We start from the raw sequence: 25,764 nt of genomic DNA on the forward strand, positions 1-25,764 counted from the left end.
TTGGGAGTCAGAGGTGGTAGGTTCTAATCCTGCTCAGTCACTTATCAGCTGTGTGACTTTGGGCACTTCTCTGTGCCTCAGTGACCTCACCTGAAAAATGGGGATTAAAACTGTGAGACCCATGTGGGACAGGTACTGTGCCTGAACCGATTATCTTGCAATAACCCGTCAGCGGTCATGGGTTCAAATCCCAGCTCCGCCACTTAGCTGTGTGACTTTGGGCAAGTCACAACTTCTCTGGGCCTCAGTTACCTCATCTGGAAAATGGGGATTAAGACTGGGAGCCCCACGTGGGACAACCTGATCACCTTGTAACCTCCCCAGCGCTTAGAACAGTGCTTTACACATAGTAAGCGCTTAATAAATGCCATCATTAGTAGTAGTAGTAGTAGTGGTATTGAGACTGTGAGCCCCACGTGGGACAGGGAGTGTCCAATCCATGCATTCATTCATTCAATCGTATTTATTGAGTGCTTACTGTGTGCAGAGCACGGAAGTACAAGTTGGCAACATATAGAGACGGTCCCTACCCAACAGCGGGCTTGCAATCCAATTTTCCTATAAACAACCCAGCACTTAGTACAGTGCCTGGCATGTAGTAAGCACCTAACAAATACCTACCGCAATTATTATTATTATTATTACAGTTTCTGGATGGTGAAGATGACCGGATGTGACCGAGGCCAGTGTTGGGAAAGGAAGTCTCAGCAGGCCGGGGGTCCCGGGACCCCCTGTCCAAGCCTGAGGTGGAGGCGGCTGTGTGGGCCACGAGGCCACGGGCCTCTGCAGACGGGTGGGCGCCTCGGGGACCCCGCAGGGGGCTGGGAAAGGCCCCCCGCCCCCGGCTGCGGTTCACCTCCAGTCTGGCTTGCATTTGCAGACGCCAGGGGAAGGGAAGGAGGAAGGCTTTGGGGAGTTGTTGGGCCTGATGGCTGCTGCTAACACCGCCTGCCCCCTCTCTCTCCTTCTTGCTCCCTATCCTCTTCTCCCCTCCCTCTCTCCTTTCCTACCGCCTCCTCTTTCTCTCCCTCTCTCTCTCTCCCTCCTTCCCCCTCCCTCTTTCTCTCCCTCTCCCCCTCCTCTCCCCCTCCCTCCTTCTCTCCCCCTTCCCCTCTCCCCCTCCTTTTTCTCTTCCTCTCTCCACCTCTCCGTCTCCCCTTCTTCCTCCCTAAACTCCTCTCCCCCTCCCTCTCACCTGTCCTTTCTTGCCTCCCCCTCCTCCTCTCCCTCCTTCCTCTTTCCCTGTCTCCCCTTCTTCCTTCCTATCCTCCTCTCCCCCCTCCTTTCATTTCCTGTCTCCCTCTCCCTCCCTCCTCTTCCCCTCTCCCCCTTCCCCTTTCTCTTCCTCTCTCCCCCCCGTTTCCCCTTCTTTCTCCCTATCCTCTCTCCCTTCCCTCTCTCCTTTCCTGCCTCCCTCTCTCCCCTCTCCCTCTCCCTCCTTCTCTCTCCATCTCCCTCCCACCTCTTCCTCTTTCCCCCTCCCCTTTCTCTTCCTCTCCTCCCTCCGTCTCCCCCCTTCCTCCCTATCCTCTCCCTCCCACTCTCCCCTTCCTTTCTCCTTCCCTCTCTCCCTCCTCTCCCCATCTCCCTCCCTCCCTCCTCTTCTCTTCCCCCTCCCCTTTCTCTTCTTCTCTTCCTCTCCCCATCTCCCCCTCTTCCTCCCTCTCTCCCTTTTCTCTCTCCCTCTTTCCCCTCTCCTTTCCTCTCCCCCTCTGCCCCCTCCCCTTTCCCTTCCCTCTCTTCCCCATCCTCCTCTTCCTCCCATTCTCCCCCTTCCCCTTTTCCTCTCCCACCTCCCTCTCTCCCCTCTCCTGTCTCTCCCTCTCCCCCCTTTCTCCCCTTTCATTCATTCATTCAAACACATTGAGCGCTTCCTGTGTGGAGAGCACTGTACTAAGCACTTGGGAAAGTTCAACACCACAGTAAACAGTGACATGCCCTGCCTAAAATGAGCTCACAGTCTGGTGGGGGAGACGGACACCAACACAAATTAATAAAATTACAGATATGTACATAAGTGCTTTCCCTTCCCTTCTCCCTCCCTCTCTCCCTCCTCCTCTTCCTCCGTATCCTTCTCTCCCCCCTCCCTCTCTCCTTTCCACTCCTCTCTCCCTCTCTCTCCCTCCCTTCTCTTCCCTCTCTCCCTCCCTCTCCCCTTCTGGCTCCAACAACTCCCTTCTGGGAGTGGCACATTCTTTCCTACGGGTGGGAAAAGTCGGGGGGGGGGGGGGGAAGGAAAGTCCCAGGAAAACCAAATCCCCTTAAACATTCATGTTCATAGATGGCATTCATGGAGGGGCATTTTTGTGCCAACACTTCGGGCCTCTGTCTACAGTTCCCAGCTGGGGTGGGGGGCTGGGAACCACTGGATCAGCAGTTGGGAAGGGGCGTCCCCTGGGACCCTCAGCGTCTGATGGCTTCTCCCCGCGGGGGCGGGGGGGTGTCTCTGTTTTTCCAGGCTCCATTTCTCTCGCCTTTCCAGTCTTCCAGATCCTGTTTTTCCCTGGGGAGTGGGAAGGGTCTCTGCTTGTTCTCCAGGGGTGGGAGAGCTTGGCCATGGCTAAATCTCAGGACCATCTGTCTCTTCCCAGGATGGCCCATCCCCACCCCCTCCCAAGGGATTGTCCTGATGATGATTGTGGTGTTTGTTAAGCACTTACTCTGTGCTGTGCACTGTACTAAGCCCTGGGGTAGACTCATTCATTCATTCGGTCGCATTTATTGAGTGCTTACTGTGTGCAGAGCACTGTACTGAGCTCTTGGAAAGTACAATTCAGCAATAAAAAGACAATTCCTGCCTAACAACAGGCTCACAGTCTATAAGGGGGGAGACAGACATCAAAACAGGTAAACAGGCATCAATATAAATAAACAGAATCATAGACATATTCATTGTCGCATTTATTGAACGCATACTGTGTGCAGAGCACTGTACTAGGAGCTTGGAAAGTACAATTCGGCAACGGATAGAGACAATCCCTATACACATCATTAATAAAATAAATAGAATAATGGGAATGTGTTAAACAATTGTCTGTATTCTCCCAAGCACTTAGCACAGGGCTCTGCACACAGTAAGCGCTTAATAAATATGATAATCAGGTTCCACATGGGGCTCACAGTCTAGGAGGGAGAACAGGCATCGAATCCCCCTTTTACAGATGAGGGATATTAATAGTAATAATAATAACGACATTTATTAAGCGCTTACTATGTGCAAAGCACTGTTCTAAGCACTGGGGAGCTTACAAGGCGATCTGGTTGTCCCATGTGGGGCTCCCAGTCTTCATCCCCATTTTACGGATGAGGGAACTGAGGCGCAGAGGAGTGCCTTGCCCAAAGTCACACAGCTGACAAGTGGCAGAGCTGGGATTTGAACCCATGACCTCCGACTCCAAAGCCCGGGCTCTTTCCACTGCGAGCCACTGTAGTAGTAGAAAATACTACTACTAATAATACAATACAATAAATGCGATCGATTGATTGATTACCTTTACGGGCTACAGGGAGCTATCTCCATTGAAGTTGAGGAGAGAAGCCAAATATTTATTCAGGAGCTTGTTGCTCTGGGGAGGCGCCCAGCATGAAGCTCTCACCACCCTGTCAACTCTCAGGTTTCCACTGAGAAGCTGAGCCCAGACTTGACACCTTCTATTTTCTTCCCCCATCAACCTTTGGCAGAGGTTCAGTCTTGCCTAGTGGTTAGAGCACAGGCCTGGGCGTCAGAAGGACCTGGGTTCTAATCCCGCCTCGGCCACTTGTCTGCTGTGCGACCTTGGGCAGGTCGCTTCGCTTCTCTGGGCCTCAGCTCCCTCATCTGGAAAATGGGGATTGAGATGGTGAGCCCCATTTATTCATTCAATCGTATTTATTGAGCACTTCTGTGTAATCATCATCATCAATCGTATTTATTGAGCGCTTACTATGTGCAGAGCACTGGACTAAGCGCTTGGGAAGTACAAATTGGCAACATATAGAGACAGTCCCTACCCAACAGTGGGCTCACAGTCTGAAATAATAATAATAAAATGGCATTTGTTAAGCGCTAACTATGTGCAAAGCACTGTTCTAAACGCTGGGGGGATACAGTGTGATCAAGTTGTCCCACGTGAGGCTCACAGTCTTCATCCCCATTTTTACAGATGAGGGAACTGAGGCTCAGGGAAGTTAAGTGACTTACCCAAGGTCACCCAGCTGACGTGTGGCGGAGCTGGGATTCGAACCCATGACCTCTGACTCCAAAGCCCGTACTCTTTCCACTGAGCCACGCTGTGTACTGTGCTAAGCGCTTGGAAAGTTACAATTCGGCCACAGATAGACAATCCCTACTCAACAACGGGCTCACAGTCTAGAAGGGGGAGACAGACAACAAAACGAAACAAGTAGACAGGCATCAATGTGTGGGACAGGGAATGTGGAAGCGCTCAATATATATGACTGATTGAGGGGAAGAGGGAGGCTGATGGAGGAGGGAGAACTGGAGCTCCTTAATAATAATAATAATAATAATAATAATGATAATAATAATAATGATAATAATGGTATTTAAGTGCTTTCTACATGCCAAGCACTGCTCTAAGTGCTAGGGTAGATACAAGGTGGTCCCATGTGGGGCTCAGAGTCTTAATCCCCATTTTACAGAGGAGGGAACTGAGGCCCAGAGAAGTGAAGTGACTTGCCCAAAGTCACCCAGCTGACAAGTGGCGGGGCCGAGATTAAAACCCATGACCTCTGACTCCCAAACCCGTGTTCTTTCATCATCAATCGTATTTATTGAGCGCTTACTGTGTGCAGAGCACTGTACTAAGCGCTTGGGAAGTACAAATTGGCAACATATAGAGACAGTCCCTACCCAACAGTGGGCTCACCGTCTAAAAGTGTGATCCACTTAGTGGATCCACACTTTCCACTAAGCCACGCTTCTTGTGTTGATCTTTAAACTTAAACTACTTGCAAAGGATTTTTTTTCAATCTTTCAATTGTATTTCATTCATAGTTTTAGTATTCAGTCGTATTTACTGAGCGCTTACTGTGTGCAGAGCACTTTACTAAGCGCTTGGGAAAGTATAACACAACAATAAACAGTGACATTCCCTGCCCACAACGAGCTTACAGTTTAGAGTGGGAATAATTCATAATTATAGTATCTGTTAAACGCTATGTACCTGACACTGTACTAAGCGCTGGGGTGGGTATAAGCAAATCAGGTTGGACACAGTCCCTGTCCCACATGGGGCTCTCAGTCTTAATCCCCATTTTACAGATAATGTAACTGCGGCCCAGAGAAGTGAAGCGACTTGCCCGAGGCCGCACAGCAGACAAGTGGCGGAGCCCGGGATAATAATAATAATAATGATAGCATTTATTAAGCGCTTACTATGTGCAAAGCACTGTTCTAAGCGCTGGGGAGGTTACAAGGTGATCAGGTTGTCTCATGGGGGGCTCACAGTCTTCATCCCCGTTTTACAGATGAGGGAACTGAGGCACAGAGAAGTCATGTGACTTGCCCAAAGTCACACAGCTGACAAGTGGCGGAGCAGGGATTTGAACCCAAGACCTCTGACTCCAAAGCCCGGGCTTTTTCCACTGAGCCACGCTGGATGAGAACCCAGGTCCTTAATAATAATTAGGGTAACTGTTAAGCGCTTACTATGTGCAAAGCACTGTTCTAAGCTCTGGGGTAGATATAAGTAAATCAGGTTGGACACAGTCCCTGTCCCACATGGGGTTCACACTCTTAATCCCCATTTTACTGAATAATAATAATAATGATGATGGCATTTATTAAGCACTTACTATGTGCAAAAGCACTGTTCTAAGCTCTGGGGTAGATATAAGTAAATACTTGCATCTTGTACTTCCCAAGCGCTTAGTACAGTGCTCTGCACACAGTAAGCGCTCAATAAATACGATTGAATGAATGAAAGTAAATCAGGTTGGACACAGTCCCTGTCCCACATGGGGTTCACACTCTTAATCCCCATCCTGTATATATGTTTGTACAGATTTATTACTCTGTTTATTTTACTTGGACATATTTTCTATTTATTTTGTTAATGATGTGCATCCCGGCCCCGCCACTCGTCAGCTGCGTGACTTGGGCAAGTCACTTAACTTCTCTGTGCTTCAGTTACCTCATCTGGAAAATGGGGATTAAGTCTGTGAGCCCCACTTGGGACAACTTGATTACCCTGTATCTACCCCAGTGCTTAGAACAGTGCTTTGCACATAGTAAGCGCTTAATAAATGCCATCATCATCATCATCAAGTTAGCTCATCTGTAAAATGGGGATTAAGACTGTGAGCCCCACGTGGGACAACCTGATCACCCTGTATCCTCCCCAGCGCTTAGAACAGTGCTTTGCACATAGTAAGCGCTTAACAAATGCCAATTATTATTATTATTACTGAATAATAATAATAATAATGATGGCGTTTATTAAGCGCTTACTACGTGCAAAGCACTGTTCTAAGCACTGAAGTCCAGAGAAGTGAAGCGACTCGCCCACGGTCCCCAGGCAGCCAAGTGGCGGAGCCGGGATGAGAACCCAGGTCTTTTCGTTCCTTCAGTCGTATTTATTACTTCTCTGTGCCTCAGTTCCCTCATCTGCAAAACGGGGATGAAGACTGTGAACCCCCCCATGGGACAACCTGATCACCTTGTAAACTCCCCATTCATTCATTCAACTGTATTTATTGAGCACTTACTGCGTGCTCAATAAGCTGTAAGACATGTACGCTGCCCACAATGCTCTTCTAATAATAATAATGATGATGATGATGATGGCATTTATTAAGCGCTTAGACCAGTGCATTGCCCATAGTAAGCGCTTAATAAATGCTATTATTATTATTATTACTTCTCACTCACTCACGCCTTCCTTCCCGCGTGGAACTCCCTCCCCGTGCGAACGGGCCGGTCCTCAGCCTTCCCCGTCTTCTAGACTGCGAGCCCGCCGTTGGGTAGGGACCGTCTCTATATGTTGCCAACTTGTACTTCCCAAGCGCTTAGTCCAGTGCTCTGCACAATAAATACGATTGATGGATGGATTTACCGAGCGCTTTCCGTGTGCAGAGCGCTGCACTGAGCGCTTGGAAAGTACAATCCGGCGACTGACGGAGACGGTGGCTACCCAACGACGGGCTCACGGTCTAGAAGGGGGAGACGGGGTGTTAGTGCCATCAAAATAGGTCCTTCTGGTAGCTACTAGGCCACACCGCTTCCCGCAGAGAAGCCCCGGGACCCCCAAACAGCCCAGGGCGGGGGCTGCCAGCCAGCTGTTATTCGCCTTTGCAGAAGAGTCTGCCTCTGGGATGTGTTTTAGTGGGTTCTCTCTACCGGCGGGAGGACAGGCGCAGATAAAACACAACACAAACTCCATTTAAAGTGCATTAAGACTGGCGAAACGGCGGCTAATGGGGAGTGAGGGCCAAGAGGCCAATGTCTGTCTCCCTCCTTATCTGGGGCCACGTGTTTCTCTCTTCTCTCAGCTTGGAGATGGGTGATTTACACCCCCAATCTGCCTCTAGACTCTATCAGGCCTGATTACTTTGGTACATTGCCCCCAGAGGCTCCGGCATATTGGGCCCATTCAATAATGGGCGATCAATAAATCTCCCGGCTGATATCGCGCCTCTCAACGAAACCCGTGTTCCCGAGGCCTGGAGCGGGCTGGATGAGGAATGGGGTTCGGGCCCGGGCGTCTCCTGGGACCCTCGGCGGGCCGGGAAATAATCCCGCTGTTGGGTAGGGACCGCTGCTATATGTTGCCAACTTGGACTTCCCAACCGCTTCGTACAATGCTCTGCACACAGTAAGCGCTCAGTAAAGACGATTGAATGAATGAATAATAATAATGATGGCGTTTATTAAGCGCTTACTATGTGCAAAGCACAGGAGAAGGCCTCTCCCCGGGCCTGTGATGGTTTAGAGGATGGAGCAACGCGGTGGCTCAGTGCGGGCGATCAGTAAATCTCCCGGCTGATATCGCGCCTCTCAACGAAACCGTGTTCCCGAGGCCTGGAGCGGGCTGGATGAGGAATGGGGTTCGGGCCCGGGCGTCTCCCGGGACCCTCGGCAGGCCGGGAAATAATCCCGCGGTTGGGTAGGGACCGTCGCTATATGTTGCCAACTTGGACTTCCCAACCGCTTAGTACAGTGCTCTGCACACAGTAAGCGCTCAGTTCAGTGCTCTGCACACAGTAAGCGCTCAATAAATACAATTGAATGAATGAATGAATTCAGCAATGAAGAGACAATCCCTCCTTCCCCTCCCCACAGCACCTGTATATATGCTTGTACCTATTTATTACTCTATTTATTTTACTTGTACATATTTACTATTCGATTTATTTTGTTAATATGTTTTGTTCTGTTGTCTGTCTCCCCCTTCTAGACTGTGAGCCCGCTGTTGGGTAGGGACCGTCTCTATATGTTGCCAACTTGTACTTTCCAAGCGCTTAGTACAGTGCTCTGCACACAGTAAGCGCTCAATAAATACAAATGAATGAATGAATACAGACGATTGAATGAATGAATAATAATAATGATGGCATTTATTAAGCGCTTACTATGTGCAAAGCACAGGAGCCGGCCTCTCCCCGGGCCTGTGATGGTTTAGATGATGGAGCAACGCGGTGGCTCAGTGTGGGCAATCAATAAATCTCCCGGCTGATATCGCGCCTCTCAACGAAACCGTGTTCCCAAGGCCGGGAGCAGGCTGGATGAGGAATGGGGTTCAGGCCTGGGGGGGACCCCTTCCTTTCCTGAGGATTCGGGAATCCCCAGGCATCTCCCGGGTCTGGGAAATAATCCCACTGTTGTGTAGGGACCGTCCCTATATGTTGCCAACTTGGACTTCCCAAGTGCTTAGTACAGTGCTCTGGCACACAGTAAGCGCTCAGTAAATACGATTGAATGAATAAATAATAATAATGATGGTATTTATTAAGCGCTTACTATGTGCAAAGCACAGGAGCCGGCCTCTCCCAGGGCCTGTGATGGTTTAGATGATGGAGCAATGCGGTGGCTCAGTGGGAAGAGCCCGGGCTTTGGAGTCAGAGGTCATGGGTTCACATCCAATTGTCAGCTGTGTGACTTTGGGCAAGTCACCTCACTTCTCTGGGCCTCAGTTTCCTCATCTGTAAAATGGGGATGAAGACTGGGAGCCCCCCTCCCGGGGAAAACCCGATCACCTTGTAACCTCCCCAGCGCTTTGCACACCGTAAGTGCGTAATAAATGCCATAATTATTATTATTCTTATTAGAAGCAGCGTGGCTCTGTGAGAGGTCATGGGTTCTAATCCTGGCCCCGCCACTTATCAGCTGTGTGACTTTGGGCAAGTCACTGAACTTCTCTGTGCCTCAGTTACCTCCTCTGGAAAATGGGGATTAAAAAGACTGTGAGCCCCATGTGGGACAACCTCATTACCTTGCATCTCCCTCAGCGCTTAGAACAGTGCTTGGCACATAGTAAGCGCTTAACAAAGACCAAAATTATGATTATTATTACAGTGCCCTGCACCCAGTAGGCGCTCAATAAATACGATTGAATGCAGGAATGAGAAGCCAGGGGGCGGGTAGAGGGGGCCAACTTTGCCTGGTGAGGAGTGGGGTTGGGGAAGGAGGTGTCCCCCATTATACACACACACACACACACACACACACACACACACACACCCCACTGTCCTTCCTTGCAGTTTCCAAACGCTTAGAGCAGTGCTTTGCACCCAGTAAGCACTCAATAAATACGATTGAATACTTTGCCTGGCGAGCGGTTGAAGGAGGGGGCGTCCCCCCAGCACACACACACCCCCCCCACACCCCCACACCACACCCCACTGTCCTTCCTTGCAGTTTCATCATCATCATCATCATCATCAATTGTATTTATTGAGCGCTTACTATGTGCAGAGCACTGTACTAAGCGCTTGGGAAGTCCAAATTGGCAACATCTAGAGACAGGCCCTACCCACCAGTGGGCTCACAGTCTAAAAGGGGGAGACAGAGAACAAAACCAAACATACTAACAAAATAAAATAAATAGAATAGATATGTACAAGTAAAATAAATAGAGTAATAAATATGTACAAACATATATACAGGTGATATACATAGCCAAACGCTTAGTACAGTGCTTTGCACCCCGTAAGCGCTCAATAAATACGATAAGGGGGCCAACTTTGCCTGGCGAGGAGTTGGGGGAGGGGGCGTCCCCCCCAGCACACACACACCCACACATACACACACACCACACCCCACTGTCCTTCCTTTCCGTTTCCAAACACTTAGTGCAGTGCTTTGCCCCCAGTAAGCGCTCAATAAATACGATTGAATGAATGAATGAATGAATGAACGAGAAGCCGGGGGGGGGGGGGGGGGGGCGGGTAGAGGGGGCCAACTTTGCCCGGTGAGGGGTGGGTTTTGTGGGGGGGAGCGCCCCCCAACACACACATACACCCCCCACTGTCCTTTCTTGCAGTTTCCCAACGCTTAGTACAGTGCCCTGCACCCCGGTAAGCGCTCAGTAAATACGAATGGAATGAATGAATAGTGTCACCACCACCCCCCCGCCCTCCTGCGGCGTCCCTGGGGTCTGGAGGGGGGGCTTAGGGTGGGGAGGGGTCGTTTTGCCCCCTCTCCTTGCCCCCGGGTTTGGGTTCGAGTTCTGGGGGGTCCCCGGAGGGGGCTGGGTTTAGTGGGAGGCGCTGGGCTGGGCCGGGGGCGGGGCGGGGGGCTGGGCCGGGGGCGGCGAGGAGGCGGCTCTCACACTCCAGGGCCACGGCGCCAGGACCAGGACCATGAAGGGCTCCCCACTGACCATCCTACCGCTCCTCCTCCTCCTCTTCCTCCTCCTGTCGCCGCTGGACGAGGCCGGTGAGACCCCCCACCTTCGCCCCCAGGACCCGGTAGCCCCCCCCCACCTCGCCACCCCCCCTGCCCGGGGGCAAATCCCACCGCTTAGAACGGTGCTTTGCACGTAGTAAGCGCTTAATAAAATGCCATCACCGTTATTGTTATTATTAAATCCCATATGCAGTGGCAGCGAGAGGGATGGAGGTTAGACTCCAGGGCCGGGATGGGCTCCCTGCTTGGGAGCAGGGGCGTGGGAGAGACGACCCCAAGGGGTGTTTCCCCCATTGGACCGTCCCGGGGGGGCGGGGGGGGAGGTGTCCACTATGAGCCCACTGTTGGGTAGGGACTGTCTCTATATGTTGCCAACTTGTACTTCCCAGGCGCTTAGTACAGTGCTCTGCACACAGTAAGCGCTCAATAAATACAATTGATTGATTGATTGATTGATTTCCAGCTGTAGGGAGGAAGGGTCAGCGCCCCCCACCACCCCCCTTCCCCGGGATGTCTCCCTCCCACCATTCGTTCAATCGTATTTATTGAGCGCTTACTGTGTGCAGACCACTGTACTGAGCGCTTAAGACCCGAGTCCATTCAGTCGTATTTACTGAGCGCTTCCTGCGTGCAGAGCACTGGACTAAGCGCTTGGGAGAGTCCACTACAACCATAAACAGACACATTCCCCGTCACCATCATCATCAATCGTATTTATTGAGCGCTTACTATGTGCAGAGCACTGGACTAAGCGCTTGGGAAGTACAAATTGGCAACATATAGAGACAGTCCCTACCCAACAGTGGGCTCACAGTCTAAAAGGGGGAGACAGAGAACAAAACCAAACATACTAACAAAATAAAATAAAATAAATAGAATAGATATAGCTTATAGAATAGCTTAGCGCCTGGATTTAAGCGCGGCCGAGAAGACCCCAAATCGAGCTCTCCCAAGCGCTTAGTCCAGTGCTCTGCACACAGTAGGCGCTCAATAAATACGACCCCCTCGCGAGCCCTCGGCAGGCAGCCTGCGAGCCCCCTCTCAAGCCCCTTCCCCACTTCTCCAAGTCCTCGGACTCTCCCGGAGTCCGCGCCTCCTGTTAATGTGGTTTGTCCAAGTTTTAATACCAATAATTGTGGTATTTGTTAAGCGCTTCCTAGGTGCCAAGCACTGTTCTAAGCGCCGGGGTAGATGCGAGGTGACCAGGTTGTCCCACGTGGGGCTCACGGTCTTAATCCCCGTTTTCCAGATGAGGGAACTGAGGCCCAGAGAAGTGAAGTGACTCGCCCAAGGTCACCCAGCTGACAGGCGGCAGAGTTTTCCAACAGAGGGAATGGGATGGGCCGGAGGAAGGGGAGGAGGTTCGCCCCAGTCCACACTTCCACGGACTCCGTGGGTCCTGAATGTTGATCATAATAATGATAATAATGATAATAATGGCATTTATTAAGCGCTTACTATGTGCAAAGCACTGTTCTAAGCACTGGGGAGGTTACAAGGTGATCAGGTTGTCCCACGTGGGGCTCCCAGTCTTCATCCCCATTGTAATAATAATAATAATAATGGCATTTGTTAAGCGCTAACTATGTGCAACGCACTGTTCTAAGCACTGGGGAGGTTACAAGGTGATCAGGTTGTCCCACGGGGGGCTCCCAGTCTTCATCCCCATTGTAATAATAATAATAATAATGTAATAATAATAATAATAATGGCATTTGTTAAGCGCTTACTATGTGCAACGCACTGTTCTAAGCGCTGGGGAGCTTACAAGGTGATCAGGTTGTCCCACGGGGGGCTCCCAGTCTTCATCCCCATTGTAATAATAATAATAATAATAATGGCATTTGTTAAGCGCTTACTATGTGCAACGCACTGTTCTAAGCACTGGGGAAGGTTACAAGGTGATCAAGTTGTCCCACGTGGGGCTCCCAGTCTTCATCCCCATTTTACAGATGAGGGAACTGAGGCCCAGGGAAGTGAAGTGACTTGCCCAAAGTCAACCAGCTGACAAGTGGCGGAGCCGAGATTCGAACCCATGACCTCTGACTCCAAAGCCCGGGCTCGTTCCACTGAGCCACGCTGCTGCTTCCATGCATCCAATCATATTTATTGAGCGGTCGCTATGTGCAAAGCACTGTACTGAGCGCTTGGGAGGGTACGATATAGTGCCACCTGATTGCCTTGGCGCTCCCCCAGCACTTAGTACACTGCTCGGCACAATAGTAAGCACCCCATATAGTATTACAATTATAAAACTGAATGTGGCGGTTCTGAGGAGCGTCAACTTTGGCAAGAGCCAGGCCAGTGCCTCAGTATAGTGCCTGGCACATAGTGAGCGCTTAACAGATACCACAAAATAAAATAAAATTAAAAAAGGAGCCCGATTCTGCCCCAAGAGCAGCCAGGCAAGGAGGGGCAGGATTAGAGTCAGGATTGGAGTCAGGGAGGCGGGTTGGTTTCCATATTAAGCGCTTAGTGCAGTGCTGTGCACAGAGTAAGTGCTCAATAAATACAATTGAATGAAGATAGCAGGAAAAAATTAAGGCTCCCCAGTCTTGACACCCAGCTGAGAGGGATGAGACTGCATGTCACAGACTCTGGAAGGACGTAGGGTGTGTTGTCCCCCTAATCTCCCCCTCAGTCTCCCTTCTGGGGCGAAGGGCAGGGAATGTGTCTGTTTATTGTTGTGTGATACTCTCCCACGCGTTTAGTACAGTGCTCTGCACACTTTTAGCGCTCAGTAAATACGATTGAGTGAAGGAGGGGCAAGCAGTGAGGCTGAGAGGTTCAGAATCAACACAAAGAAAACACTTCTTCATCTAGGGAGGGGCAAACATGTAGAATTGGCTCCCACAGGAAGTCGTCCAGAAAGAGAGGTTCCGCCATCATCTTTATCCTCATCGGTGGGGATTTATTACTAGGTGCGGAACACTGGGCTAAGTACTTGGGCGAGGACACGACAACACGGCTGGCACACGCGTTCCCTGGCCAGGGTGAGCTGCTAGACGGGTTCCGGTAGACCCGGGGGTGGTGGTTTGTAGTGAGTCACTGAGGGCAGAGTCGGGGGGTGTGGGTGGTCCGGGCTGGGTCACGGGGGGAGAGTCAGGGATGGAGAGGGAAGAGTCAGGGATGTGGGATGGTCCGGGTGGGGTCACTGGGGAAGGGTCAGGGATGGAGAGGGAAGAGTCAGGGATGTGGGATGGTCTGGGTGGGGTCACTGGGGAAGGGTCAGGGATGGAGAGGGAAGAGTCAGGGATGTGGGATGGTCCGGGTGGGGTCACTGGGGAAGGGTCAGTGATGGAGAGGGAAGAGTCAGGGATGTGGGATGGTCCGGGCGGGGTCATTGGGGAAGGGTCAGGGATGGAGAAGGGAGATTCAGGGGTGTTGGGTGGTCCATCCTAGGTCACTGGGAGAGAGTCAAGGATGGAGAGGGGAGAGTCAGGGGTGTGGGGTGGTCCGTCCTGGGTCACTGGGGGAGAGTCAAGGATGGACAGGGGAGAGTTAGGGGGTTGGGTGGTCCATCCTGGGTCACCGGGAGAGAGTCAGGGAGGGAGAGGGGAGAGTCAGGGGTGTTGGGTGGTCCGTCCTGGGTCACTGGGAGAGAGTCAAGGATGGAGAGGGGAGAGTCAAGGGTGTGGGGTGGTCCGTCCTGGGTCACTGGGGGAGAGTCAAGGATGGACAGGGGAGAGTTAGGGGGTTGGGTGGTCCATCCTGCGTCACTGGGGGAGAGTCAAAGATGGAGAGGGGAGAGTCGGGTGTTGGGTGTCCGTCCTGGGTCACTGGGAGAGAGTCAAGGAGGGAGAGGGGAGAGTCAGGGGTGTTGGATGGTCTGTCCTGGGTCACTGAGAGAGAGTTAAGGATGGAGAGGGGAGAGTCAGGGGTGTGGGGTGGTCCATCCTGGGTCACTAGGAGAGAGTCAGGGATGGAGAGGGGAGAGTCAGGGGTGTGGGGTGGTCCTTACTGGGTCATTGGGGGAGAGTCAGGGATGGAGAGGGGAGAGTCAGGGGGGTGGGGTGGTCCTTATTGGGTCACTGGGGGAGAGTCAGAGATGGAGAGGGGAGAGTCAGGGGGGTGGAATGGTCCTTACTGGGTCACTGGGGGAGAGTCAGGGATGGAGAGGGGAGAATCAGAGGTGTGGGGTGGTCCTTACTGGGTCATTGGGTGAGAGTCAGGGATGGAGAGGGGAGAGTCAGGGGTGTGGGGTGGTCCGTCCTGGGTCACTGAGGGAGAGTCAGGGATGGAGAGGGGAGAGTCAGGGGTGTTGGCTGGCCCATCTCTCACTGAGGAGTGGGTGTCTAGGAGGGCAGTCAGCGCCTGATTCCTCCAAGCGTCCCGGTGCCCCTCAGAGACAGAGTCCTGGGCTGGCTGGACCCAGGGGCCGAACCAGAGATGGCCATCCCCGTGGACCACGTTCTTATATATATTTTTTTTGGAGGTGGATTTGGGGAAGGGGACGTGATGGGGCATTGCGTTTGTTCTGGTTCGGCCGTGGCATTATGCCAGGGTTGGGTTGCTACTATGTGGGCGTGAAGGGTTCAGTTTTGGGGGGCCCCCTACTCCTATCCTGGAGAGACGCCAACAACTGACCCACAACCGAAGCAACATGACGTAGTGGTTAGGGCACGGGCCTGGGTTCTAATCCCGGCTCCGCCCCTTGTCTGCTGGGTGGCCTTGGGCAAGCCGCTTGATTTATCTGGGCCTCAGTTACCTCATCTGGAAAATGGGGATTAGGACTGTGAGCCTCATTAAAGACAAGGATTGTGTCCAACCTAATCCACTCCAGCCCATAATCCAGTGCTCTGCACAAAGTAAGTGCTTTACAAATACCATTCATTCATTCATTCATTCAATCGTATTTATTGAGCGCTTACTGTGTGCAGAGCACTGTACTAAGCGCTTGGGAAGTACAAGTTGGCGACACATAGAGACGGTCCCTACCCAACAGTGGGCTCACAGTCTATAAGGCCTTGTAACCTCCCCAGTGCTTAGAACAGTGCTTGGCACATAGTAAGCGCTTAACAAATGCCATCATTATTACTATTATTATTATTATTCTCTGGGCCTCAGTTCCCTCATCTGTAAAATGGGGATTAAAACCGTCAGCCCCGCGTGGGACAACTTGATCACCTTGTAACCTCCCCAGTGCTTAGAACAGGGCTTGGCACATAGTAAGCGCTTAACAAATGCCATCATTATTACTATTATTATTATTATTATTCTCTGGGCCTCAGTTCCCTCGTCTGTAAAATGGGGATTAAAACCGTCAGCCCCGCGTGGGACAACTTGATCACCTTGTAACCTCCCCAGTGCTTAGAACAGGGCTTGGCACATAGTAAGCGCTTAACAAATGCCATCATTATTACTATTATTATTATTATTCTCTGGGCCTCAGTTCCCTCATCTGTAAAATGGGGATTAAAACTGTGAGCCCCGCGTGGGACAACCTGATCACCTTGTAACCTCCCCAGCGCTTAGAACAGTGCTTGGCACACAGTAAGCGCTTAATCTCTGGGCCTCAGTTCCCTCATCTGGAAAATGGGGATTAAAACCGTGAGCCCCGCGTGGGCCAACCTGATCACCTTGTAACCTCCCCAGCGCTTAAAACAGTGCTTGGCACCTAGTAAGCGCTTAAAATCTGGGCCTCAGTTCCCTCCCCTGGAAAATGGGGATTAAGACCATGAGCCCCGCGTGGGCCAACCTGATCACTTTGTAACCTCCCCAGTGCTTGGCACGTAGTAAGCGCTTAATCTCTGGGCCTCAGTTCCCTCATCTGGAAAATGGGGATTAAAACCGTGAGCCCCGCGTGGGCCAACCTGATCACCTTGTAACCTCCCCAGCGCTTAGAACAGTGGTTGGCACCTAGTAAGCGCTTAATAAATACCATTACTATTATTATTATTATTATTATTATTATTACAGTGCTCTGCCCACGGTAAGCAGCCCCAAAATACAACTGACCGGCTCTTCCTTCTCTCCCGCCCCATCTCACACGGGGTCTGTGCCCAAACAGGGGGTCTCCTACCCACGACAATCACCACCCCGACCCGCGCGGGCCCGCCGGCCAACTGTTTGGAGGCCAAGGAGCAGTGCCTGGCAGATGCCACCTGCAACGTCACCTACGGACGTCTGGAGGCCTGCTCCCCGGCCCGGCCCCGGGGGCCCTCGCCGGAGCCCGAAACCCAGGCGGGCTGCCTGGAGGCGGCATTGCAACTCCGGGGCAGCGCCCTGGCCGGTTGCAAATGCCAGTGGCGCATGAGAAAACTCCTCCCCTGTCTGCAAGCCTACTGGGCCGCCCATCCCCTGGTCAGCCATGGTGAGGAGGGGAAGCCCGGTGGGCAGGGGGGCTGCTTCCTTACCCCAGGTGGGTCTCTGATTCGGGGCCTCCCTTGATGATGATGATGATGATGGCATTTATTAAGCGCTTACTATGTGCCAAGCACTGTTCTAAGCGCCGGGGAGGTTACAGGGTGATCAGGTTGTCCCACGTGGGGCTCACAGTCTTCATCCCCATTTTCCAGATGAGGGAACTGAGGCACAGAGAAGTGAAGTCACACAGCTGACAGTTGGTGGAGCCGGGATTTGAACCCATGACCTCCCGGCTCCAAAGCCCGGGCTCTTTCCACTGAGCCAAGCTGCTTCTCTTGTTGACAGAGGGGCTACTAATTAACCAGGGAGATAAGGGGGATGGACTGATGGGGAGAGGAGGAAGTGCAACTTTGGGGAAAAGCGGTCCCCACTGCCTCTCTCCCTAGCAACGCCGGTCCCCTGCCCTCTCCCCCTTCTGTTCTCTGATTCTCCCCCAGCCTCCCTTAACTTGTCTGTGCCTCAGTTCCCCCAGTCTTTAAGACTGTGAGCCCACTGTTGGGTAGGGACTGTCTCTATGTGTTGCCAATTTGTACTTCCCAAGCGCTTAGTACAGTGCTCTGCATATAGTAAGCGCTCAATAAATACGACTGATTGATTGATTGATTGTAAAATGGGGATGAAGACTGTGAGCCCCCCGCGGGACAACCTGATCACCTTGCCACCTCCCCGGCGCTTAGAACAGTGCTTTGCAGATAGTAAGCGCTTAGTCAATCAATCATATTTATTGAGCGCTTACTATGTGCAGAGCACTGTACTAAGCACTTGGGAAGTACAAGTTGGCAACATAAATGTCAACAACATTAATAAATGCCATCATCATCATCATCATCATCCTCCTCTCTCCCCTCCCCCTGATAACGGAGAGCCCCCTCTCACCTGCCCTGTGACCACCTCCCCTTATCCCCCATCCCAGACCCCCTCTTCTTCTCTCCGTTCCCCCTGACAACAGAGATCCCCCCCCGCCGCTCCACCTGCCCTGCGACCACCTCTCCATCCTCCCCCATCCCCGGGGCCGGGATCTACCTTCATGCCGTCCCCCCCCACCCCGCATCCCGTTGCCAGGTGACCGCGACCCGGGCGTCTCCCCCTTCGAGGACCCGCTGCCGGAAGAGACCTGGACCACCGTGGAGCGCAGCGAGCTGGAGCAGCTGGAGGCAGGTGGGCCCGTGTCCGTGGAAGGACACGGAGGGTCGCGGGGGTGGGGGGCAGCCCTGGCCCCGCAGACGGAGAGAGAGAGAGAGCGAGCCCCGGTCTCCAATGGCAGAGCTAACAGTAGTAGCAGCAGCAGTAACAGTATTTATTCATTCATGCATTCAGTCGTATTTATTGAGCACTTACCGCGTGCAGAGCACCGGACTAAGCGCTTGGGAAGTCCAAGTTGGCATCATCTAGAGCCGGTCCCTACCCAACAGCAGGCTCACAGTCTAGAAGGGGGAGACAGACAACACAGCAAAACGGATTAACAAAATAAAATAAATAGAATAAATATGTACAAATAAAATAGAGTAATAACATAGTAATGGTAGTAGCAGCAGCAGTAACGGTATTCATTCATTCATTCATTCAATCATATTTATTGAGCGCTTACCGCGTGCAGAGCACCGGAATAAACGCTTGGGAAGTCCAAGTCGGAACATCTAGAGACGGTCCCTACCCAACAGCGGGCTCACAGTCTAGAAGGGGGTGACAGAGAACAAAACAAAACAGAGTAACAAAATAAAATAAATAGAATAATTATGTACAAATAAAATAGAGTAATAACATAGTAGTAGTAGTAGCAGCAGTAACAGTATTCATTCATTAATTCATTCATTCAATCATATTTATTGAGCGCTTACTGAGTGCAGAGCACTGGACTAAGCGCTTGGGAAGTCCAAGTTGGCAACATCTAGGGACGGTCCCTACCCAACAGCCGGCTCACAGTCTAGAAGGGGGAGACAGAGAACAAAACAAAACAGATTAACAAAATAAAATAAATGGAATAAATATGTGCAAGTAAAATAAATAGAGTAATAAATCCGTACAAACATCTATATATATATACAGGTGCTGTGGGGAAGGGAAGGAGGTAAGGTGGGGGGGAAGCAGGGGGCTCAGTGTGGGAAGGCCTCCTGGAGGAGGTGAGCTCTCAGTAAGTAGGGTTTGGAAGGGAGGAAGAGAGTTAGCTTGGCGGATGTTGGGAGGGAGGGCGTTTTGGGCCAGGGGGACGACGTGGACCGGGGGTCGAAGGCGGGACGGGCGAGAACGAGGCACGGTGAGGAGATTAGCGGCGGAGGAGCGGAGGGTGCGGGCTGGGCTGGAGAAGGAGAGAATCAATCAATCAATCAATCGTATTTATTGAGCGCTTACTGTGTGCAGAGCACTGTACTAAGCTCTTGGGAAGTCCAAGTTGGCAACATCTAGAGACGGTCACCACCCAACAGTGGGCTCACAGTCGAGAAGGGGGAGGCAGAGAACAAAACCAAACATACTAACCAAATAAAATAAATAGAATAGATATGTACAAGTAAAATAAATAGAGTAATAAATATGTACAAACATATATACAGGAAGGGAGAAGGGAGGCGAGGTGATGGACAGCTTTGAAGCCGAGGGGCCGAGGATGAGGATGGCTGTCCATCACCTCGCCCCCTCCTACCTCACCTCCCTTCTCTCCTTCTCCTTCTTCTTTCCTCTCCCCCTCGTCCCCCTCTCCACCCCCCCGTCTTACCTCCTTCCCTTCCCCACAGCACCTGTATATATGTATATATGGTTGTACATATTTATTACTCTATTTATTTAGTTATTTATTTATTTATTTTACTTGTACATTTCTATCCTACTTATTTTATTTTGTTGGTATGTTCGGTTCTGTTCTCTGTCTCCCCCTTTTAGACTGTGAGCCCACTGTTGGGTAGGGACTGTCTCTATGTGATGCCAATTTGTACTTCCCAAGCGCTTAGTACAGTGCTCTGCACATAGTAAGCGCTCAATAAATACGATTGATTGATTGATTCTCCAGCCCAGCCCGCACCCTCCACTTCTCTGCCGCTCACCTCCTCACTGTGCCTCGTTCTCGCCTGTCCCGCCATCGACCCCCGGTCCTGGAATGCCCTCCCTCCCTCCGCCCATCCGCCAAGCTAGCTCTCTTCCTCCCTTCAAGGCCCTGCTGAGAGCTCACCTCCTCCAGGAGGCCTTCCCACACTGAGCCCCTTCCTTCCTCTCCCCCTCGTCCCCCTTTCCATCCCCCCCATCTTACCTCCTTCCCTTCCCCACAGCACCTGTATACATGGATATATGTTTGTACAGATTTATTACTCTATTTATTTTACTTGTACCTATCTATTCTAGTTATTTTATTTTGTTAGGATGTTTGGTTTTGTTCTCTGTCTCCCCCTTCTAGACTGTGAGCCCACTGTTGGGTAGGGACTGTCTCTAGATGTTGCCAATTTGTACTTCCCAAGCGCTTAGTCCAGTGCTCCGCACACAGTAAGCGCTCAATAAATACGATTGATGATGATGAGGAGGAGGAGTTTCTGCCTGGCCTGTGTTCACTCACTTCTTCTTCGTGCTCTTCCTCGTCCTGGCTCTGCCCACCTCCGCCCGGCCGGTGGCCCAGTGTCGGAGGCCGGCTGGGGCCCGATGGACCCGTGCCTGAAGCTGACGTCGCTGTGCACCCTGAACCCCAGATGCACGAGGCTGCGGTCGCTGTACGGGGCGGCCTGCGCCGAGGGCCGGGCCCCGGGGGGCGGCTGCGCCCCCAATCACTGCCGCCCGGCCCTGCGGGGCTTCTTCGAGCGGGCGGCGGAGCCCTACACCCGGGCGCTGCTGCTGTGCCCCTGCGGGCCCGGAGACCGACGCTGCGGGGAACGGCGTCGCAACACCATCGTGCCGACCTGCTCCTACCAGCCCGGGGACCCCGACAACTGCCTGGCCCTCTGGGACGCCTGCCTGGACGACCTCCTCTGCAGGTCTGGGCCCGCCGCCGATCCCCCCATCTTACCTCCTTCCCTTCCCCACAGCACCTGTATATATGTATCTAATAATAATAATAATAATAATAATGATGATGGCATTTGTTAAGCGCTTACTATGCGCAAAGCACTGTTCTAAGCGCTGGGGGGGGATACAAGGTGATCAGGTTGTCCCACGGGGGGCTCACAGTCCTAATCCCCCTTTGACAGATGAGGGAACTGGGGCTCAGAGAAGTGAAGCGACTTGCCCAAGGTCACACAGCTGACACGTGGTGGAGCCGGGATTCGAACCCATGACCTCGGACTCCAAAGCCCGGGCTCTTTCCATTGAGCCACGCTGCTTCTCTATATATGTTTGTACAGATTTATTACTCTATTTTACTTGTACGTATCTATCCTATTTATTTTATTTTGTTAGTATGTTTGGTTTTGTTCTCTGTCTCCCCCTTTTAGACTGTGAGCCCACTGTTGGGTGGGGCCTGTCTCTAGATGTTGCCAATTTGTACTTCCCAAGCGCTCTGCACATAGTAAGCGCTCAATAAATACGACATGATGATGATGATGATGACCCCTTGACCCCTTCTAGACTGTGAGTTGGGTCGGGACCGTCCCTAGATGTTCATTCATTCAATTGTAGTATTTATTGAGCGCTCACTGTATGCAGAGCACTGTACTAAGCGCTTGGGAAGTACAAGTTGGAAACATCTAGAGGCGGCACCTACCCAACAGCGGGCTCACAGTCTAGAAGGGGGAGATGGACAACAGAACAAAGCATATTAACAAAATATAAGGAATAGAATAAACATGTACAAATAAAATAAAAATACATATATATATATATATTTGTTGCCCCTCTCCATCCCCCCATCTTACGTCCTTCCCTTCCCCACAGCACCTGTATATATGTATATATGTTTGTACATATTTATTACTCTATTTATTTATTTTACTTGTACATATCTATCCTATTTATTTTATTTTGTTAGTATGTTTGGTTTTGTTCTCTGTCTCCCCCTTTTAGACTGTGAGCCCACTGTTGGGTAGGGCCTGTCTCTATATGTTGCCAATTTGTACTTCCCAAGCGCTTAGTACAGTGCTCTGCACATAGTAAGCGCTCAATAAATATGATTGATGATGATGATGACCTTGGGCAAGTCACTTAACTTCTCAGAGCCTCAGTTCCCTCATCTGGAAAATGGGGATTAAGACTGTGAGCCCCAAGTGGGACAACTTGATCACCTTGTATCCCCCACCAGTGCTTAGAACAGTGCTCTGCACATAATAAGCTCTTAACAAATGCCATCATCATTATTATTATTAGTAATAATAATAATGATGGCATTTATTCATTCATTAAATCGTCTTTATTGAGCGCTTACTGTGTGCAGAACACTGGACTAAGCACTTGGGAAGTACAAGTTGGCAACATCTAGAGACGGTCCCTACCCAACAGTGGGCTCACAGTCTAGAAGAGCGCTTACTATGTGCCAAGCGCAATAATAATTATTATTATTATTATTAGACTCTCCCAAGTGCTTAGAAAAAGGACTCTGCACAAAGTAAGCACTCAATAAATAATAATAATAACGATGGCATTTATTAAGCGCTTACTATGTGCAAAGCACTGTTCTAAGCGCTGGGGAGGTTACAAGGTGATCGGGTTGTCCCACGGGGGGCTCACAGCCTTCATCCCCATTTTCCAGATGAGGTCACTGAGGCCCAGGGAAGTGAAGTGACTTGCCCAAAGTCACCCAGCTGACAAGTGGCGGAGCCGGGGCTCCAAAGTCTTTTCCACCGAGCCACGCTGCTTCTCTAGAAAAAAATCAACACTCATTTCTCCCCCTTCTCGACTGTGAGCCCACTGTTGGGCGGGGACCGCCTCTAGACGTTGCCAACTTGGGCTTCCCAAGCGCTCAGTCCAGTGCTCTGCACCCAGTAAGCGCTCAATAAATACAACTGATTGATTGATCGCAGCAGAAAAATAAAGAGTCACCCCCCGTCCGCCGCGTGGATGCCCCTCGTCAGCCCGGGTCTTTCTCCAGGTCCCGCCTGGCCAACTTCCTGACGCACTGCGGGTCGGGGGCGGCGGCGGACGGGTGCCCCCCGCAGAAGCCCCCCGGCTCCTGCCTTCGGGCCTACATGGGCATGATTGGTGAGACCGCCGCGGGGGGCTGGATGGATTGGGGTGGGGGGGTTTGGGGGGGGTGGGGGTCCCCTCGATACCATCCCCAGCTCCGCCCCGGGCAGGCACCGTGATGACGCCCAACTACGTCAGCAACAGCAGTGCCCAGGTGGCCCTGCACTGCACCTGCCAGGGGAGCGGGAACCAGCAGGACGAGTGCCAGCGGCTCGAGGCCACCTTCTCCAAGAACCCCTGCCTGCGTGAGTCCGGGGCGCGGGAAGACGGGGGGCCGACTCTTGGAAGGCCTTGCTTCCGATTATTATAATAATAATAATAATGATGATGATCCCTTCAAGGCCCTGCTGAGAGCTCACCTCCTCCGAGAGGCCTTCCTTCCTCTCCCCCTCGTCCCCCTCTCTATCCCCCCCATCTTACCTCCTTCCCTTCCCCACAGCACCTGTATATATGTTTGTACATATCTATTACTCTATTTTACCTGTACATATCTATTCTATTTATTTTATTTTGTTAGTATGTTTGGTTTCGTTCTCTGTCTCCCCCTTTTAGACTGTGAGCCCACCGTTGGGTAGGGACTGTCTCTATATGTTGCCAATTTGTGCTTCCCAAGCGCTTAGTACAGTGCTCTGCACATAGTAAGCGCTCAATAAATACGATTGATTGATTGATTGATTGGTATTTGTTAATATCAATCAATCGTATTTATTTATTTTTTTTAATGGCATTTATTAAGCGCTTACTATGTGCAAAGCACCGTTCTAAGCGCTGGTTGGTTACAAGGTGATCAGGCTGTCCCCCGTGGGGCTCACAGTCAATCCCCATTTTACAGATGAGGTCACTGAGGCACAGAGAAGCGAAGTGACTTGCCCAAGGTCACAGGTGAGATTCGAACCCAGGACCTGGGACTCCAAAGCCCGGGCCCATTCCACTGAGCCACGCCGCTTCTCTGTTCGTTAATACGTTTGGTTTTGTTCTCTGCCTCCCCCTTCTAGACTGTGAGCCCACTGTTGGGTAGGGACTGTCTCTAGATGTTGCCAACTTGTACTTCCCAAGCGCTTAGTACAGTGCTCTGCACACAGTAAACGCTCAATAAATACGATTGATGATGATGACTGTCTCTATATGTTGCCAACTTGGACTTCCCAAGTGCTCTGCACACAGTAAGCGCTCGATAAATACGATTGATTGATTGATTTGTTAAGCGCCTACTACTGTTCTAAGCGCTGGGGAGGTTACAAGGTGATCAGGTTGTCCCGGGGGCGGGGGGCTCACAGTTTTCATCCCCATTGTCCAGATGAGGTGACTGAGGCACAGAGTAGTGTGCTCAGTAGAAAGAGCCCAGGCTTTGGAGTCGGAGATCATGGGTTCAAATCCCGGCTCCGCCACTTAGCTGGGTGACTTTGGGCAAGTCACTTAACTTCTCTGTGCCTCAGTTACCTCATCTGTCAAATGGGGATTGAGACTGTAAGCCCCACGTGGGACAACCTGATCACCTTATAACCCCCCCAGTGCTTAGAACAGTGCTTTGTACATAGTAAGCGCTTAATAAATGCCATTATTTATTATATATTATTATTGTTGTTATTATTATTGTTATTATTGTTATTATTATTATTATTATTATCATTATTAGTGAAGTGACTTGCCCAAAGTCACACAGCTGATAGTTGGCGGAGCCGGGATTTGAACAGCGGGGGTCTCATTGTGGGCAGGGAATGTGTCCGTTATAATCTTCCATAGTGCTCTCCCAAGCGCTTACTACGGCACTCCTTCCAGCGTGGCTCAGCAGAAAGAGCCCGGGCTTTGGAGTCAGAGGTCATGGGTTCAAATCCCGGCTCCGCCACTTAGCTGGGTGACTTTGGGCAAGCCACTTCACTTCTCTGGGCCTCAGTTCCCTCATCTGGAAAACGGGGATGAAGACTGTGAGCCCCCCGTGGGACAACCCGATCACCTTGTAACCTCCCCGGCGCTTAGAACAGCGCTTTGCGCATAGTGAGCGCTTAATAAATGCCATCGTTACTATGTGGGGATGACTCTCCGGCCCTGGGTGTTTGCCCGCAGGCGCGGCAATGGAAGCCCAGATGCTGATCCACTGGCGTCTGCTGCCCGACGCCTCGGCCGCAGACTTCCCCGAGCCCGGGCCGGCCGGGGCCTCCTTCTCCGTCATCACACACCAGGTACTGCCCGTGCCCGCCGGGCCCGGGGGGCGAGGGTGGCGAGGGGGTCCTCACCTCCAGGAATGGGGTGGGATGGTCTCCGGCCCCCTCGCCCGCCAGTCACGACCCCTCATCCGTTGCAGGGGGTCGCGGGCAGCGGGGCGCAGAGGCCGCAGCCGTGGGGCACCCCCTCGTTCCCGCTTCTACTCCCACTCCTGGTCCTGGGCACCCCCTAGCCGGCCCCGCCGCCCGCCCTTCTCGCCGGACCAGCCCCGGGCCCTCGACCCCCGGCCGCCGCAGCAG

The 25,764-nt window shown here is 51.8% G+C and overlaps 1 protein-coding gene across 1 annotated transcript; it reads left to right on the plus strand.

Moving 5' to 3' along the window:
- The first annotated feature begins 668 nt into the window (after positions 1-668).
- Positions 669-25,764, plus strand: GFRA3 (GDNF family receptor alpha 3). The gene is made up of 10 exons (XM_038771392.1): positions 669-793; positions 10,482-10,515; positions 10,777-10,876; positions 16,857-17,159; positions 18,275-18,370; positions 20,811-21,162; positions 23,208-23,317; positions 23,413-23,547; positions 25,367-25,482; positions 25,605-25,764. Exons 3-10 carry the CDS (start codon positions 10,801-10,803, stop codon positions 25,695-25,697), a joined length of 1,281 nt encoding a protein of 426 aa, XP_038627320.1. The 5' UTR covers positions 669-793; positions 10,482-10,515; positions 10,777-10,800; the 3' UTR covers positions 25,698-25,764.

This window comes from Tachyglossus aculeatus, chromosome X2, assembly GCF_015852505.1.
Source record: "Tachyglossus aculeatus isolate mTacAcu1 chromosome X2, mTacAcu1.pri, whole genome shotgun sequence".
Taxonomy (NCBI): Eukaryota; Metazoa; Chordata; class Mammalia; order Monotremata; family Tachyglossidae; genus Tachyglossus; species Tachyglossus aculeatus.